General features: G+C 42.6%; 1 protein-coding gene across 1 annotated transcript in view; it reads right to left on the reverse strand.

Moving 5' to 3' along the window:
* Positions 1-598: 598 nt before the first annotated feature.
* Positions 599-17,162, reverse strand: part of LOC309559672 (uncharacterized protein) — a 126,881-nt gene continuing 110,317 nt past the window's right edge. Inside the window, exon 11 of the mRNA XM_082263054.1 lies at positions 599-1,058. Within this exon, the coding sequence (XP_082119180.1) occupies positions 868-1,058 (191 nt within the window). The 3' untranslated portion in view covers positions 599-867. The remainder of the gene's footprint in view (positions 1,059-17,162) is intronic.

Here is a 17,162-nt window from a genome sequence, read left to right on the forward strand (position 1 = left end):
CCATTCTAATGATCCGTAACAATATATAGTAAGGTTACACTGAGTACATCAATACAAGAATATGGTTACTTTCCCTTTAATGGATAAATAATTAATACATTTTGGCTGAAGGTTAGCATAAGAATTAAAAAATATATACTTTGAAAAGTATGCATAGTACAAATATAATAAAATATATCACTGTCACACCAGTGTGTTTGTCTGAAAACTGAAATTACTATTAGCACAGTTATTTATTTAATAGAAAATACTGTATAGCGATTGTATGCAGTCCTTGCAGTACATGTGATTGCATATTGTTACCAGCCATAAAAATTGTATGGTTACAAATGGGCCAATTTCACCTTGTAGTGACAGTTACTCTTCCGAAATATAAAAAAAGTTATATTATTTACATGTCCTAGTGGATCTGTCAATACAAATCTGATGAATTTATGTGGATGCCAGTGAGCTCATCATTTACTCATATCTCTCAGTGACTCCATTGCTGAGGTCTCTCCAAAAGTCCCCCCCAGTGCCCACCAGGAAGTCCACATGGAGTCTACGTTTATATTCCTATAAAGTGCATAAAAAGATGGCATGCATGCTGGTCATGTGGGGCTGCACCATAAAAGTGGTCTGTCAAGACGTATCACTGGTCCAATCGAAATGTTTAGTCAGCTATAGTTTGATTTGATAGATTTGATCACTCAGCATATTTGGTGATCCCTTGGTGCTCAGAATTAGGTGTTCACCACGGAACGATTCAACCCATCAATGACATATCTGACAGCTGACTGACACGCAGAAATCTCAGTCCCTCCGTTAGCCTAAGTGACATATTAGTCGGAATAGATAACTGGATAGATGGACCCTATGATGATGCAGTCAGAGGCCATGAGCCAAGGGGAGCACACGAAGGAGGACACAGCTGCTTTCCTCTAGAAGTGATTGGATTTCCTCCATGCTTAGGTCTTTGGCTTGTCTCCGATTTATTTCTAAGATTTCATCTCCCACCTTCAGCACTCCCTGTGGAAATGATGAGGTGAAGGCTCCGCTCAGCTGAATGACGAACAACCCTGACAGGAGGTGAACAAAGAATATTAGGATTGGTCGAATAGCTGTCAAAGACAAGGTCAAGAGGTTAGACACTGAAGTAGAAAGAGAGTATGAGTGTGTGTGCATGAGGGCTCTCTTGTGTGATGTAACCACCTGGGTTCACGTCTAATTAAAAAACAGATTATGGTTTATAAAAAATGAGATGTTGAAATTGCTAAATATAACCAAATAACACTTTTATATAACTTCTTTAATTTGGAATAAAAGCCAAAAAGGAGTTCAGTACCCTGTCTTCCCACTATACCATTTCTATTTACAAGACCGCTAACATACAATAAACCAGTGCTTCTCAACCTTTTGTCAGTCAAGGCGCCCTTTAAAAATTGTTGACAGTCTCAAGGCACCCTATTCTAAAATGTATAAACTTTTCTAATAGTTTTACATAATGCAGTAACATCCACACAAGTAGGACACCCAAACTTCGAGGTGAGTTATTCTTCCAAAGCAAATCCACTTTTGCAAACTGGTACTGACTAGTATTACAATGTTTCTCTTCCCCCTTATTTTTTCTCCTTCACTCAGCTAATGTGACCCTAACACTGATGGAGAGGGGCAGGGGAGGGTCAAACAGCTTGAAGGTTGTAATGGTGCACAATGAATACATGTGGCTTTGTGTAACTAAAAGGCAGCCTTCAGCCACATGATGGCTTGTATACAATTTCTGGGCAATTTTTAAGCATTTTTCCAAGGCACCCGTGAAGAAACCTCAAGGCACCCCAGTGTGCCTGGGCACCGTGGTTGAAAAAGGCTGCTATAAACCATAATAGCAGAATCTCCTATTGCATTCTGGGAGTATTTCTTTTTTCCTCCATCAGATGACATGCTGAGAAGGGTTGCCACATCCTTTTTTTTTAAAACTGGCACACAGAGGGGTTTATCTACTGCACAATATCTATGGAAAGAGAGGATTGCTATGTATACTGTGATTGTATATGTAAGTATTGCTGTACAGCAGAAATAGGTTTAAGCTCTGATAACTGTGAGTGTATAGGTAACATGATCGTGCCACTCCCACTGTTTCCTAAAGAAATCCAATTGGAGGAAATGCATTAAATGTGGCCAATGACACAGTCACATGTTTGGGTGATGTCATCACGCATGGCAAAACAGATACTCTGCATGTGAGCAACACGTGTGTGACTAGCTGTTGGATGCATGCCTGTTACTCTGTTACTCTGCATGCCTGTTACTCTGGTGCTGGTAGAGCACAGTTCCAAGAAGAAGAACTTCATATAACGGATTCATTATGTTACTATTTTCATTTTGTTTATTCATTTCAGAATTGGTTTAATTTTGTTTAATTTATTGATTTTCTAACAAATTCCACATTTTCAAAAAAGATTTGAATTCTGGTGGGTCGAAAAGTGTGAAAAGCTGGTTGTTAAGGAGCAGGATGGGAAGCCGGCCGCCACGTCCTTAACAACCGATGATTCATTAGCTGTCAGCAGGGAAGAAGAACTTCATATAATGGCCATATTTAGTGGTGTGTCACAGTTGGTGTTATTCTATCACTGGCATAGCTGCTGTTATAGTATGCTGGTATGATGGATTTATTATGTTACTTTTTTTTTCGTTGATTCATTTTGCAACTGGTTTATTTTGTTTTGTTTATTAATTTTCGGACAAATTGCAAATTTTCGGAGAGATTCAAATTCGGATGGGTCGAAAAATGATCGAATTCTGGGTGAAAAGCTGGTTGTTAAGGAGCAGGATGGGAAGCCGTCCACCACGTCCTTAACAACCGATGATTCATTAGCTGTCAGCGGGGAAGAAGAACTTCATATAATGGCCATATTTAGTGGTGTGTCACAGTTGGTGTTATTCTATCACTGGCATAGCTGCTGTTATAGTATGCTGTTACGATGGATTAATTATTATTACTATTTTCATTTAATTTATGCATTTCGGAATTGGTTTAATTTTGCCCTAGTTTATAGACGCAACAACTTTTGCGCAAGCCAATCAATATACACATACTGGGATTCTTTTCCCAAAACTATGTAGCAGAATACAAATTGGCCTAAAATGATAAAAAAAATTTGATTCATAAATGTTTTTTTTGGGAATGTTTCAGAATTGTCGCTCTTCTTTTGTTTATAGCGCAAAAAACAAAAATCGCACAGGTGATCAAATACCACCAAAAGAAAGCTCTATTTGTGGGAAAAAAGGACACCAATTTTATTAGGGTACAGCGTTGCACGACCACGCAATTATCAGTAAAGTAATGCAGTGCAGTATCGCAAAAAATGGCCTGATCATTAAAGCGGTAGTATACTCCGCCTTTTAACTTTTACCTACAGTAGGCTTACCTGTAGGTAAAATTAATATCTCCTAAACCTGCACGGTTTAGGAGATATTCACCCTGAATGCAGCCGCTGACACCAACGGCGCATGCGCTCTGAAGGTCCGGCCTATCTTGCTGGACCTTCAGAGCTCCTTGCCAGAAAGTAAACTCCCGCGTGCATGCGTCATCACGGCTCCAGCCACTCACAGCGTCGGAGCTGCCGAACCCGGAAGAGATGCCCAAGGGAACATCTCTGCTCCCTCAGCAGTGTCCGGGCTTCATTCTAAAGTAAGTATTTCATAATGTGCTAGTATGCATACTAGCACATTATGCCATTTTCCTGCAGGGTTTTGTTTTTTAGGGGGGGATACACCTGCTTTAAGGGGGAAAATCTTCCGGTCCAGAAGTATGGTATGGTAAGGTATGGTTAAAAAAAATGTAACTTTACAATCACTTTAAAATATTTGATTTTTCTTTGATTGTACCTGTAATGTGACAGGGGCTCTTTAACCACTTAAGCCCCGGAAGATTTTACCCCCTTCCTGACCAGGGGGTATTTTGCGATTCGGCACTGCGTGTCTTTAATGGACAATTGCGCGGTCGTGCGACGCTGTACCTAAACAAATTTGACATCCTTTTTTCCCCCCACAAACAGAGCTTTCTTTTGGTGGTATTTGATCACCTGTGCGATATTTTGATCATGCGTTATAAACAAAAAAAGAGCGTTAATTTTGCAAAAATAACAATATTTTTCACATTTTTTATATGAAATTCCCCCCAAAAAAATGTAAAAATCAAAATTTTTTAACATTTTAGGCCAATTTGTTTTATGCTACATATGTTTGGTAAAAAAAATCGCCGTGAAAAGCGTATCTTGATTGGTTTGCGCAAAAGTTATTGCGTTTACTAACTAAGGGAAAGATTTTTGTCATTTTTGTTGTTTTTTTTTAACGCGTAATGGCGGCGATCTGCAATTTTTTTTGCGGGACTGCGACATTGCGGCGGACAGATCGGACCCTTGACTGACATTTTTGACACTTTTGAGGTTACCAGTGACATTACTACAGTAATCAGTGCTATACATATGCACTGTTACTCTAAAATGACACTGGTAGTGAAGGGGTTAACTTTTTTTGAGAGGGAGGGGTGGTGTGTGTCCCTAGGGGCGTGATTCTAACTGTGATTGGCTGTGGCTTGAGGTGTAGGAACAGTGATCAACGGTCCTACATAGTAGAACCGTATGATCACTGTTCTTACACAGGGGAGAATGACAGGCGGCTTGTTTACATCAGCCGCCTGCCTTTCTCCCGCTGTCACGGACGATTGCGAGTGATGTCCGCCGGGCACACGCGCGGGGGGGTCCGTGACCGAGCGCGCCTCCGGCGGCGCACGCTCGCTCCCCAGAGCCTCAGAGGCTAGTGACGTACCCATACGTCACTTTGCCTGTGAGGGGCTGACCGCCGCAGTATATGTACTTGCGGCGGTCGGCAAGTGGTTAAATGGGAATCAACCTCAGGATGCTGGCACTGCAAGGCCACAACCCCAAACCTAAAATATACCTCACCATGCTGACTCATAATAAATAAGCATGACATCACAAAAAAGCACATTATTTACCTGTGTCTCTTTTGCTTGCAATCTCTGAATCTCTCTGAAAGCAGCACCCTCAGTCCGCATGTCTGTGCCCACCCACCCCCCTCCTTCCGCTACACTCTGCTGAATGACAGCACTGCTTATGTAGGGGAAAACAGGGGGAGCTCCACTCACCTTGGGAGCTGATCTCATTTCCAGGGTTAGTTCTATTTAGCAAAGAAATACAGAGGAGGAGGCATAACCATACACACGGACAAAAATTCAATTTTTAGAAAATATATTTTTCGTTTGGAGACATGAGGACAGCATATTAAGTGTGCTCTTTCAGGTTATCTGAAATGATAATGGATATATGTTTGTGTGGCCGCTGTGAAAACAAACCGAACTTCTTCTTTAATGATCTGGAAAATTACAGAGAATACAACAGAAAGGAAATGTTGGTGACAGTGAAATACGTTGTGGCCCAATTTTGTTGGCTTATTTCGATGACTTTTTATATTTAGATCCCAAGATAGGCACGATTAGTGATTTTATTCTTCTATATCGGTTGTTATTGGAGCTCATTTTGAAGCGTCAGCTGGGACTCTTTGCCTGCAGTCAAGGTCACAGCCAGGATTCAGGTATTTCAGCCAAAGACAATGGAAGGTCGTATGGAATTTTTCAACGTCCTTGAATGCTGCTGACTAGTTTGTATCAAGCAGTTGAGGGCATATTATGTGTATTAAAACCCACCCCATATAAAAGGTGTAGTTAAGTAAGTTAAAGGGTAACTCCACTGTTGTGGGGGGGGAAAAAAAGCAAATAAAGAAAAAACAATATAGCGTATACAATTGTGACACAAATCATATTCTAATAGAATGTTATTAAAAATGAACTTTCCTTTTTCAATCTGCAGCTGTTGTAATTTTCTGCAAATGCAATGCAATATGGCCACCTGGAGGTGTTCTGTATACAGAATGTATACTGACCACACCCCCAGAAACATTTCCTGCTTGTGTGATTGGCTCACCGATTTTCCCAGAAGTCTGCCTAAGATACAAGTCAGATTTCTGGCATCCCCTGCAACAAAAATCTCATTTTTGGTGAGATACTCCCAATGGGAACACGTCTAAAGGGATGCAGGCCCAGCAGATTTCCTCATTAGAGCCCTGCAGCTGCCACAGCTGGTTGATAATTATGAAACCACTCCCATTAGACCCACTCAGCACAGAGGAACAAACAATGATTTCTTCAGAATAACAAAAAGTAGGAATCTGTAACAAAGTTTGTTACAATCCTTGTAATGTACAGAGATCACCCAGAGGGGAATGTTTTTTTCTCAACAAAAGTGGAGTTACACTTTAACAAATATTTTTAAGACGCAGACAATGAGTTTTAGGGTCCATGTACACGGGACGTTGTTAAAAGTCCCTTTGAATGCTGGAATTTTTAGGACGTTTGAAACGTCCGTTCGGTCGCGTTTGTACCCGCGTTTAGCGGGCGTTTAGCGGGCGTTTAGCGGGCGTTTGCGTTTAGAACCGTTCCTAGAGGTCAAAAAAATTATTCCCCTTTAAAATGGAAAAACGCGAACGCCAAACGCGGGTCATCGCGTTCGGTCGCGTTCGGACGCGTTCGGTCGCGTTTTTGCATTTGAAACACTGGGAAACACACGTTCGAACGCAAATAATTGCGTTCTAAAAACAGTCCCTGAACGCAACTGCCCGCAAACGACCGCAAACGACCTGGTGTACATGGACAGATAAGATAACATGTAGATGGGTTCAGGGGCTTCTAAAAAAAACGCCCAACTGCTCCTAAACGGCCATTTCCAGCGTCCCGTGTACATGGAGCCTAAGGTTCACATGGTCACCTTCTCACCTGTTTTCTTTTTATCCCATTTTTGGGGGTAAAGTAATTAGTGGGGGACCCTGTATATTGTATGACATATACGTATCTCTGTACAATGATGGATCATGGCTATAAAGGGGTAAGGGCAGCCTGTAATGGTTGTCTCTTTATGTCAGCCCAGTTTATTCTGATTATACACTGCTCTGCTCCTGCATTATCTATTGTCATAAAAAAGTACAGACTTCACGTTTAACAGCTATTTCATTCAAGTATTCTTTCCAATACCAGCCTTACATAGACGTTTGTACTAACAAACATGTATTCATTAAATGCCAAGAATGCATCTTGTCCCTAGCAAGCAAGATAAAAAGTTTGGAGTTTGTATTCTCTCATGAATACAACATTGCGTGTATGATTTGATTCTCAGAATACTTAAGCAGCAGTAGTCTGATAAAAGCACTAAACATATTATTCTTAATACAATGGACAATACAACTAATGGATTGTTGCAAGTGGCGTACACAGGTGCAAACTACAGTGCGGTTGAGGGGGGGTTGAATTATCTGATGTACGGCTTCTGATTTTTTATTTTTTTTTCTGAAAAATATGGTAAGATTTGTTGCATTGTCAGTTTCTGATATAAGGGCAATACAGTGCCTTGCGAAAGTATTCGGCCCCCCTTGAACTTTGCGACCTTTTGCCACATTTCAGGCTTCAAACATAAAGATATAAAACTGTAATTTTTTGTGAAGAATCAACAACAAGTGGGACAAAATCATGAAGTGGAACGAAATTTATTGGATATTTCAAACTTTGTTAACAAATAAAAAACTGAAAAATTGGGCGTGCAAAATTATTCAGCCCCTTTACTTTCAGTGCAGCAAACTCTCTCCAGAAGTTCAGTGAGGATTTCTGAATGATCCAATGTTGACCTAAATGACTAATTATGATAAATAGATTTCACCTGTGTGTAATCAAGTCTCCTTATAAATGCACCTGCACTGTGATAGTCTCAGAGGTCCGTCATGAAGAACAAGGAACACACCAGGCAGGTCCGAGATACTGTTGTGGAGAAGTTTAAAGCCGGATTTGGATACAAAAAGATTTCCCAAGCTTTAAACATCCCAAGGAGCACTGTGCAAGCAATAATATTGAAATGGAAGGAGTATCAGACCACTGCAAATCTACGAAGACTTGGCCGTCCCTCTAAACTTTCAGCTCATACAAGGAGAAGACTGATCAGAGATGCAGCCAAGAGGCCCATGATCACTCTGGATGAACTGCAGAGATCTACAGCTGAGGTGGGAGACTCTGTCCATAGGACAACAATCAGTCGTATACTGCACAAATCTGGCCTTTATGGAAGAGTGGCAAGAAGAAAGCCGTTTCTTAAAGATATCCATAAAAAGTGTTGTTTAAAGTTTGCCACAAGCCACCTGGGAGACACACCAAACATGTGGAAGAAGGTGCTCTGGTCAGATGAAACCAAAATCGAACTTTTTGGCAACAATGCAAAACGTTATGTTTGGCATAAAAGCAACACAGCTCATCGCCCTGAACACACCATCCCCACTGTCAAACATGGTGGTGGCAGCATCATGGTTTGGGCCTGCTTTTCTTCAGCAGGGACAGGGAAGATGGTTAAAATTGATGGGAAGATGGATGGAGCCAAATACAGGACCATTCTGGAAGAAAACCTGATGGAGGCTGCAAAAGACCTGAGACTGGGATGGAGATTTGTCTTCCAACAAGACAATGATCCAAAACATTAAGCAAAATCTACAATGGAATGGTTCACAAATAAACATATCCAGGCGTTAGAATGGCCAAGTCAAAGTCCAGACCTGAATCCAATCGAGAATCTGTGGAAAGAACTGAAAACTGCTGTTCACAAACGCTCTCCATCCAACCTCACTGAGCTCGAGCTGTTTTGCAAGGAGGAATGGGCAAAAATTTCAGTCTCTCGACGTGCAAAACTGATAGAGACATACCCCAAGCGACTTACAGCTGTAATCGCAGCAAAGGGTGGCGCTACAAAGTATTAACTTAAGGGGGCTAAATAATTTTGCACGCCCAATTTTTCAGTTTTTTATTTGTTAAAAAAGTTTGAAATATCCAATAAATTTTGTTCCACTTCATGATTGTGTCCCACTTGTTGTTGATTCTTCACAAAAAATTACAGTTTTATATCTTTATGTTTGAAGCCTGAAATGTGGCAAAAGGTCACAAAGTTCAAGGGGCCGAATACTTTTGCAAGGCACTGTATATCAATGTTTTATATTCATTACAATTTCTGCTTAAGATTTGCATCTTATGTCATTAGCCAGCATTTAGCCGTGATAACAAGGGGGTACATATATGAACCCAGAACACAGAGCACACTAAGGGACCCAGAATCTTGTTTTGTGGACAGTATAAAAACATTTTTTAGGAGCCAACATCAGCCCTAAGTCCCCGCCAGCAGTTCATAGTGACATTACCCACTTAGGCCCCTTTCACTCTGGCAGACTGTTCAGATCCGCCTGTCAGTTTTTTTGGCGGATCTGAACGGTCACCACATGCATCCCTATGGGGCATCGGATGTCAGCGGAGACATGTCCACTGACATCCGATCCGATTCAATCTGTCAAATCTGGACAGATGGAAACCCTATTTTCCATCTGTCCAGCAGATCGGATTGGATGATTCCCCCATAGAGATGCATGGGGACCTGACAGCTGTGTCTCCGCACACAGCGCGGAGAACAGCTGTCATCCTCCTAATCAGCGGGGGGATCGGCGGATCGATCCCCCACTGAGATAAACGGAGTCCATCCTACCGACGGACTGTGTGAAAGGGGCCTTAAAGACAAGGCCTTATTGTTTACAAGTTAAAATCAGTATTTTTTGCTAGAAAATTACTTTATATATTACATTATATATTTTTTTTAGCAGTAACCCTAAGTTGGCCCAATTTTTTTCTATAATGTGTAAGATAATGTTACGCCGAGTAAATATATGCCCAACATGTCATGCTTCAAAATTGCGCACGCTCGTGGAATGGCGACAAACATTGGTACTTATAAATCTCCATAAGCGTCACTTTAAACAAACATTTCTACAGGTTACCAGTTCAGAGTTACAGAGGAGGTCTAGAGCTAAAATGATTGCTCTCACTCTAACGATCACAGCGATATCTCACATGTGTGGTTTGAACACTGTTTACCTATGTGGGCGCGACTTGTGTATGCGTTCGCTTCTGCGCGCAAGCTTGGAGGGAGGGGCACCTTAAATTTTTTTTCTTATTTATTTTATTTTTATTTTTACACTGTCCCTTTAAAAAAATAATTTTTGATCACTTTTATTCCTATTACAAGGGATGTAAACATCCCTTGTAATAGAAATAAGCATGACAGGACCTCTTTAATGTGTGATCCGGGGTCAAAAAGACCTCACATCTCACATCTACACCTAAAAGCCCAAAAAAAAAAAAACTTCATTTTTTTTTCCTCAAAAAAAAAAAAAAAAAATGGGCCCTTTAAGGCCATTGGGAGGAAGCGATGTATGACGTCGCTCCGGTCCTCCAAGGCCATAGAGTCGAGTGGGGGGCCATTTTGCCCTCACTTGACTTCTGGACTGGGACATGGATGGAACGGATCAATACCGGAGCCGTCGGTAGCGGGGAAATTGGCAAAAGGCAGCCCATTTTTGTTCGGTACAAGAAAGCATGCGATTTCGCTCATGTTACCTCGCTGCACCTGGTGTAAAGAAGCCCTAAAATGTAGTCTGTGTGACACAGTTCAGTGATCTTAGACTTTTACTCTTCTCCCCACAAATTCTCCCTTCTAGCATAAATTCCCCACCAAATATCCCCTCCTTGCACCCCCCCAAATCCCCACTCCTAGCACAAACCTCACCCAAACCCCCCAATCCTCTCTCCTAGCACAACCCCCTCAAATACCCCCTCCTAGCAAAAATGTCAGTCAAGGGTCCGATCTGTCCGCCGCAATGTCGCAGTCCCGCAAAAAAAAATCGCAGATCGCCGCCATTACTCGTTAAAAAAAAAAACAACAAAAATGACAAAAATCTTTCCCTTAGTTAGTAAACGCAATAACTTTTGCGCAAACCAATCAAAATACGCTTATTGCGATTTTTTTTACCAAACATATGTAGCACAAAACAAATTGGCCTAAAATGTTAAAAAATTTTGATTTTTACATTTTTTGTTTTTGGGGGTGAATTTCATATAAAATAATTTGAAAAATATTGTTATTTTTGCAGAATTGTCGCTCTTTTTTTGTTTATAGCACATGATCAAAAAATCGCACAGGTGATCAAATACCACCAAAAGAAAGCTTTGTGGGAAAAAAAGGACATCAATTTTATTTGGGTACAGCGTCGCACAACCGCGCAATTGTCCGTTTAAGTCACGCAGTGCCGAATCGCAAAATAGGCCCTGGTTAGGAAGGGGGTAAAATCTTCCGGGGCTTAGGTGGTTAAAAACGCTTCTAGGCTAAAATAGTGTGAAGGAGAAATAAAATGCTCAAAAGCTGTTGGAAAATGGGGACTTTTTTTCTTTTGTTTAGAAAATGCAGAGCCGCTATGCCATGATGTATGTCGGCATGTTGCAGCTGAGAGGTGGGCAGAGGTACCTTATTTGTGCAGGTGTTAAGTCTGGGACTGCAGTTTAACATTACAAAAAAGGTAGGTTATAGGGTCAGTCCACCCAAAAGTGATATTTTAGTTATAGGTAAAGTCTGGTGGGTTGAGTACACACTATAAAAAAAAAATCAGGCGAACATTTTCGTCCGAGGACCGATCGTACAGTTTTCTCATATTGTGTATACAACTTTCGACCGCTGATTTCAACCTTCCAAACGAAAATTTCCAAAGGGACAAACTCCAAAATTTTTCTTGTATGGGAACAGAACAAACTATTTTCATCTAATGTGTACTGTTCTCGTATCATTTTCGTATGAGAAGAATCAGGAATGAAAGACTGCGTATCGTCAAAACAATAAACAAAAAAAAAGCCTTTGCAGTACCAGAATTTTTGTACATTATTTCCTCCCTCAGTTCCAACTTGCAGTGAAAAAACATGGAAAATCTGACGATGGTTTGCCCGATTTTCTTATAGTGTGTACCTCACTTAAGCTCCTAGCTTCCTATTTGTCTTGTACAAAAGTGAATTCTCCCTCCCATAATTCCTGACTCTTTTCCAGTCCATTTGGGAGGTTTGCACGATCCTTTCCTTGTGTGTTCCAGCTCCCGCTGTTACATTCTCCATAATATAAAATAAATAAAATCTATCAGGCAGCATGGTGGACCCCTCCTAAAGTCCAAAGCAGGTGTGCACATTAAGAAACTCAAGTTCAAGTATCTCTTCAATGGAATTTGTGAGGGATATAAGAAATGGTCAGGTGTTTCTTCAGGATGAAGACTGCCATGCTCCCCCTTCTGTTCCTTGGCCGAGGCCATGGACTCCTGAGACGTGGATGCCTCTCAGGCTTTATTTTTTCATCAATATTGTTTCTTCAATTTTTTTGGACCTTTTTTTGGTCTGTATTTGTTACTGTGTCTAACATGTATTTATTATACCATTCCGTTTTTCCTTTTTTTGGCATTATCTAAATTATTTGGGATTTCTAACACACAGCAGTTGTTACCTTTTCTTTATGCATATACGATGGCTTTTTATTTTTGTGATGTTATCATGGCTTTACGAATTACAACATATAATAAAAAAGGTTCGAATTCCATCAATAAGAGGTGGCTGGCATTGAAGGAATTCAAATCTTCTGGCGCAGACATAATCCTAGTTCAGGAGACCCATTTCCGTACTGAAGGCTCATTTAAATTCGCTTCTAAACATTTCGTTACTCCGTACGTCTCCTCAGACTCTTCTGGGAAGGCGGGAGTAGCGATTCCTATTCGGAAAGCATGCCCTATATGGGTCAAGGACTCGCTCATTGACCCCCATGGTCGCTACATTGCCCTGAGCTCTGATTATACGTCCTCTGCCTTCACCCTTAATATTGTGTATGCCCCGAATTCAGGACAACTTAATTTCGTTGATGAGGTTTTTCGGCTCACCAATCAGTTCTCTCACACTATAATGGTTGTAGGTGGTGACTTTAATATGATTGTGTCCCCACATTGAGATAGACAGATGCTCTTCCACAACACCCCCTTGCAGAAGGTAATATCCCAGGCTGCTTCTTTCCGCAAATGTATTAGTGTTAGGGATTTATTTGACTCTTAAGGCCCGTACACACGTAGCGATTGTCGGCCGTAAATGTTCGGCCAACGTCCGATCGGCCGATTGTCGGCTTGTTAGTATGATGCTTCCGACAACCGACTGCGACTTTTCGGCCGAACAGAATCTGGTGTGCAGCCTTAAAAATTTTTGTTGGCCAACACCAGAACGGCCGATTTGTTCCTCAGTCAGTACAGAATTCGGCCAACAAACAGCAGATGAGCAAGACTGGGCATGCTCAGAGAAGAAAAAACACACAGAAAGTCAACCATCACATGACATCACTTCTGCAGTCGGCTGTTGTTGGCCGACAAAATTCGTGTGCAGTCTTTAGCACTTTTCAACCGACAGGACAGCACCGGACAAAAGACGGCCGATCGTTCGGCCGACAATCGGTACGTGTGTACGGGGCTTTAGAGACTTAAACATCCCACTCATAGACAATTCTCCTGCTACTCTGCCCCACACAAAATGTTCCCCAGGTTAGATAATTTTTTTATCTCCACCCCTTTAATTGCTCATACTGTAGCCTCTGAAATTGCCTCTATTACTTGGTCTGACCATGCCCTAATGACCTTGGACATCGTTCTATCGGCTTCTTCCTCTAAAACCTGTCACTGGCGCATCAGTGAATCCCTTCTTCAATCGCCCACCATTAAGACAAAACTAACTAAGGAATTAGCTGAATTATTTAAACTAAACATAGGTTCAGTGTGAGGGGCTTCCACACTGTGGGAGGCGCACAAGGCCTTTTTTTCGAGGATTGTGCATCTCTGAAGGTTCTCACCTAAAGAAGGAGGCTACTCACAAAAAGCTACCCTACTTAACGAATTGCAGGCCTCAGAAGGGTTACTTTTGCATTCTCCAACTGTGCCATGCCTTCGCACAGTCACATCCCTTCGTAATCAACTAGAAAAAATTGCAAAATCTATAATGTGGGCTAAGCAGAAATTTTAAGAATATTCTAACAAACCTCATACTATGCTGGTAAACAAACTTAGACCCCGACCCTTTCACTCCTCTCCTGACCTACTCATACAAGAGGATGGTTCCCTGACCTACTTCCCTCGTACTATGGCCAAGGTTTTTGGGAGATGTTATCATAAACTGCACAACTGTCTTGACACCCGACAATCATTTCCATTTTAGACAGGAAAAGTTTGATGAGTTTTTTGAAACTCTTAACCTGCCCAAATTATCACCCTATAATTTATCAATGCTTAAAGCAGCTATCTCCCCTGAAGTGCTTTAACAAGTAGTTAAAGAACTCCCTCTACACAAATTGCCAGGTTCTGATGGGTTTACATATACCTATTATAAGACCTTTTTGCCCACATTAGCCCCTCATATGCTGGACCTGTACAGCTCTCTACTCCAAGGGAACTCCCCCCTCCCCCTCTTTATGCACTCTTAGATTTCTGTCATTCCGAAACCCGGTAAGGACTCTTCCATTCCAGATAGCTATAGGCCCATAGCTCTTCTTAATTCTGACTACAAGATTTTTACAAAGATCTTGGCCAATAGACTAACCCAACTATTGCCAAAATGAATTAATCTAGTAAAGATCAAGTGGGGTTTGTACAGAGGCATACCAAGGGTCTCCAGCGCCCTTGGCGAGGATCTGTATGGGCACCCCCCCCCCCCCCCCCGAGAAAGAGAGAGAGAGAGGGGGTGACAGAAAGAGAGCAGGGGAGGGGGGGTGACAGAAAGAGAGAAAGGTGGTTGACAGGAAGAGAGGGGGGTGACAGGGAGAGAGAGGAGCTGACAGGGAGAGAGGGGGGTGACAGAGAGAGAGGGGGGCTGACAGAGAGAGAAGGGGGGTGACAGGGAGAGAGGAGGGGGTGACAGGGAGAGAGGGAGGGGGTGACAGAGAGAGAGAGAGGGGTGACAGGGAGAGATAGGGAGTGACAGGGAGGGAGGGGGGTGGCAGGGAGAGAGAGAGGGGGTGACAGGGAGAGAGAGAGGGGGGTGACAGGGAAAGAGAGAGGGGTGACGGGGAGGGAGGGGGATGACAGGGAGAGAGGGGGGGTGACAGGGAGGGAGAGGAGTTACAGAGAGAGAGGGGGTGACAGGGAGAGGGTAGGGGTGACATGGAGAGAGAGGGGGGTGACAGCGGCTCTCTGTACCTGAGAAGCTCCCCGAAGTCCAGGTAGGACAGGAACAGCAGCAGAGGGTCAGACGGCAGATCGGCCAGTCCCAGCTCCCCGAGCCCGCCATCAGCAAGCGTGACTCCTCCCGTTCCCACCACCACACCACGCCACGTTGCACAGGAACATGCCTGCCTCTTCCTGCTGCTGCCTGGATTGGATACGGCTCCGGAATTGGGGTGCAGGCTGAGCGGAGGGCGCAACAATAACCGCTAACACTGACAATTTTTTTGCGCCCCCTCCTCGGCCTGTGCCCCTGGCGGGCGCCAGTCTGGTCAACCGCTTGGTACGCCCCTGGGTTTGTACCAGCTCGTCATGCTGGAGATAATACTAGGCGTACAATAGATCTTATTAACAAGTTCCTACACCCCGACCTAATTTTAAGTCTAATTTTAAGCCTCGATGCTCAAAAGGCATTTGATCGCCTTAACTGGCCCTATATGTTTCCTACACTTTCCCATTATGGATTCACAGGCCCTTTCTTAAATGCATTACAAGCCTTATACTTTCGACCCAGAGCCCAGGTCCAACTAGCCTCCTTCATGTCGCCTGAGTTCCCCATAGCCAATGGCAACAGACAGGGGTGTCCTCTATTCCCCTCTGCTCTTTATCCTTTGTCTGGAGCCCCTGGCTGAGGCCGTTCGGTCCAATTTAGATATTCAAGGAGTCCTCATGCAACAACGCCAATATAAATCTCTTTTTGCGGATGACATCCCGCTAACCTTAACCAACCCTCCGATCTCTCTTCCCTCATTGCATGCCCTATTGACATCTTTTGGCGCCCTCTTTGGATATAAGGTCAATGCCACTAGGACTGAAGCCCTACCCATTCATATTCCCCGGACCTCCTTGCCCAACCCCAACATGCTTTTCCTTACCGTTGGTGTTCTCAGTTCTTGAAATATCTAGGGGTACATATTGCCTCCTCATATACCACTCTATACTCAGCCAACTACATTTCCCTGTTCCAGGTGATCACACGCTCTCTACAGCAGTGGGCCAAATACCAAATTTCTCTATTGGGAAGAGTAAATGTTCTGAAGATGTCAATCCTACCCAGACTTCAGTATTTTTTCAAAACCTTACCGGTGCCTGTACCCCTGATGCAATTGAAAGTCCTTCACCGAGATTTCTTAAAATTTATATGGAACAATAAGTCCCACCGTATCGCTAACTCTGTATTATTCTCCTTGAAAACACGTGGTTTAGGAGCTACAGATATTATCAAATACTAATATGCTACCCACCTACAAGCTGTGGTCTCCTGGTCCAGTTTACATGCTCCTATTGGTCGGAAATTGAAAAAGGCTCCTTATACCCCGTACATCCATGTTCTCTGGTTTGGTCTCCATCTCTCCATACCAATGCTATTCTAAAATGCATGTGTATTGCTCCTATGCTGTTCACTTTAAACATTAGGAAGAAATGCTATCAAAGGTACTCTCTCTCCTCAACTTGTCCCCCCATCCAATATATTATTCAATCCAATTATGCCTGACAGTTTTTCTTTCGGACGCATATCATCCTGGCTGCAACTCCCTCTTTTGCAACTTCGGACTTTGGTTCACCCGGTGTCACGCAGGCTTTTTTTCTTTTGCGGACCTCAATGAAAAATACAATATACTGAAAGCTACATTTTATTTTTATCTTCAAGCCAAACATTTTTCCAGTCACTATCTCCATCTCTTACACTAGATAGGCCCTCCATCTTTGAATATATATTCAAAGATGGAGGGCCTATACCAACCCATACCAAGACCCATACCAACACCATCTGATTTCCTCTATATACAAAATTCTTCAGGAATTTATAGATGAGAAAATGGGCACTTATTCTCCAGAAGGCCGTCCCCTTACACACTTGGAATAGGATTTGGATGCCTGCTTTTAAATTGCCCAGATGTGTGGTGCAGAGTGACACTGCCTTAAAAGTACTTAGGTTTTGGTATAAAACCCTGGAAATGTTACACCGCCAAGAC

The sequence above is a fragment of the Pelophylax lessonae genome (assembly GCF_965119305.1).
Source record: "Pelophylax lessonae genome assembly, chromosome: 7".
Lineage (NCBI taxonomy): Eukaryota > Metazoa > Chordata > Amphibia > Anura > Ranidae > Pelophylax > Pelophylax lessonae.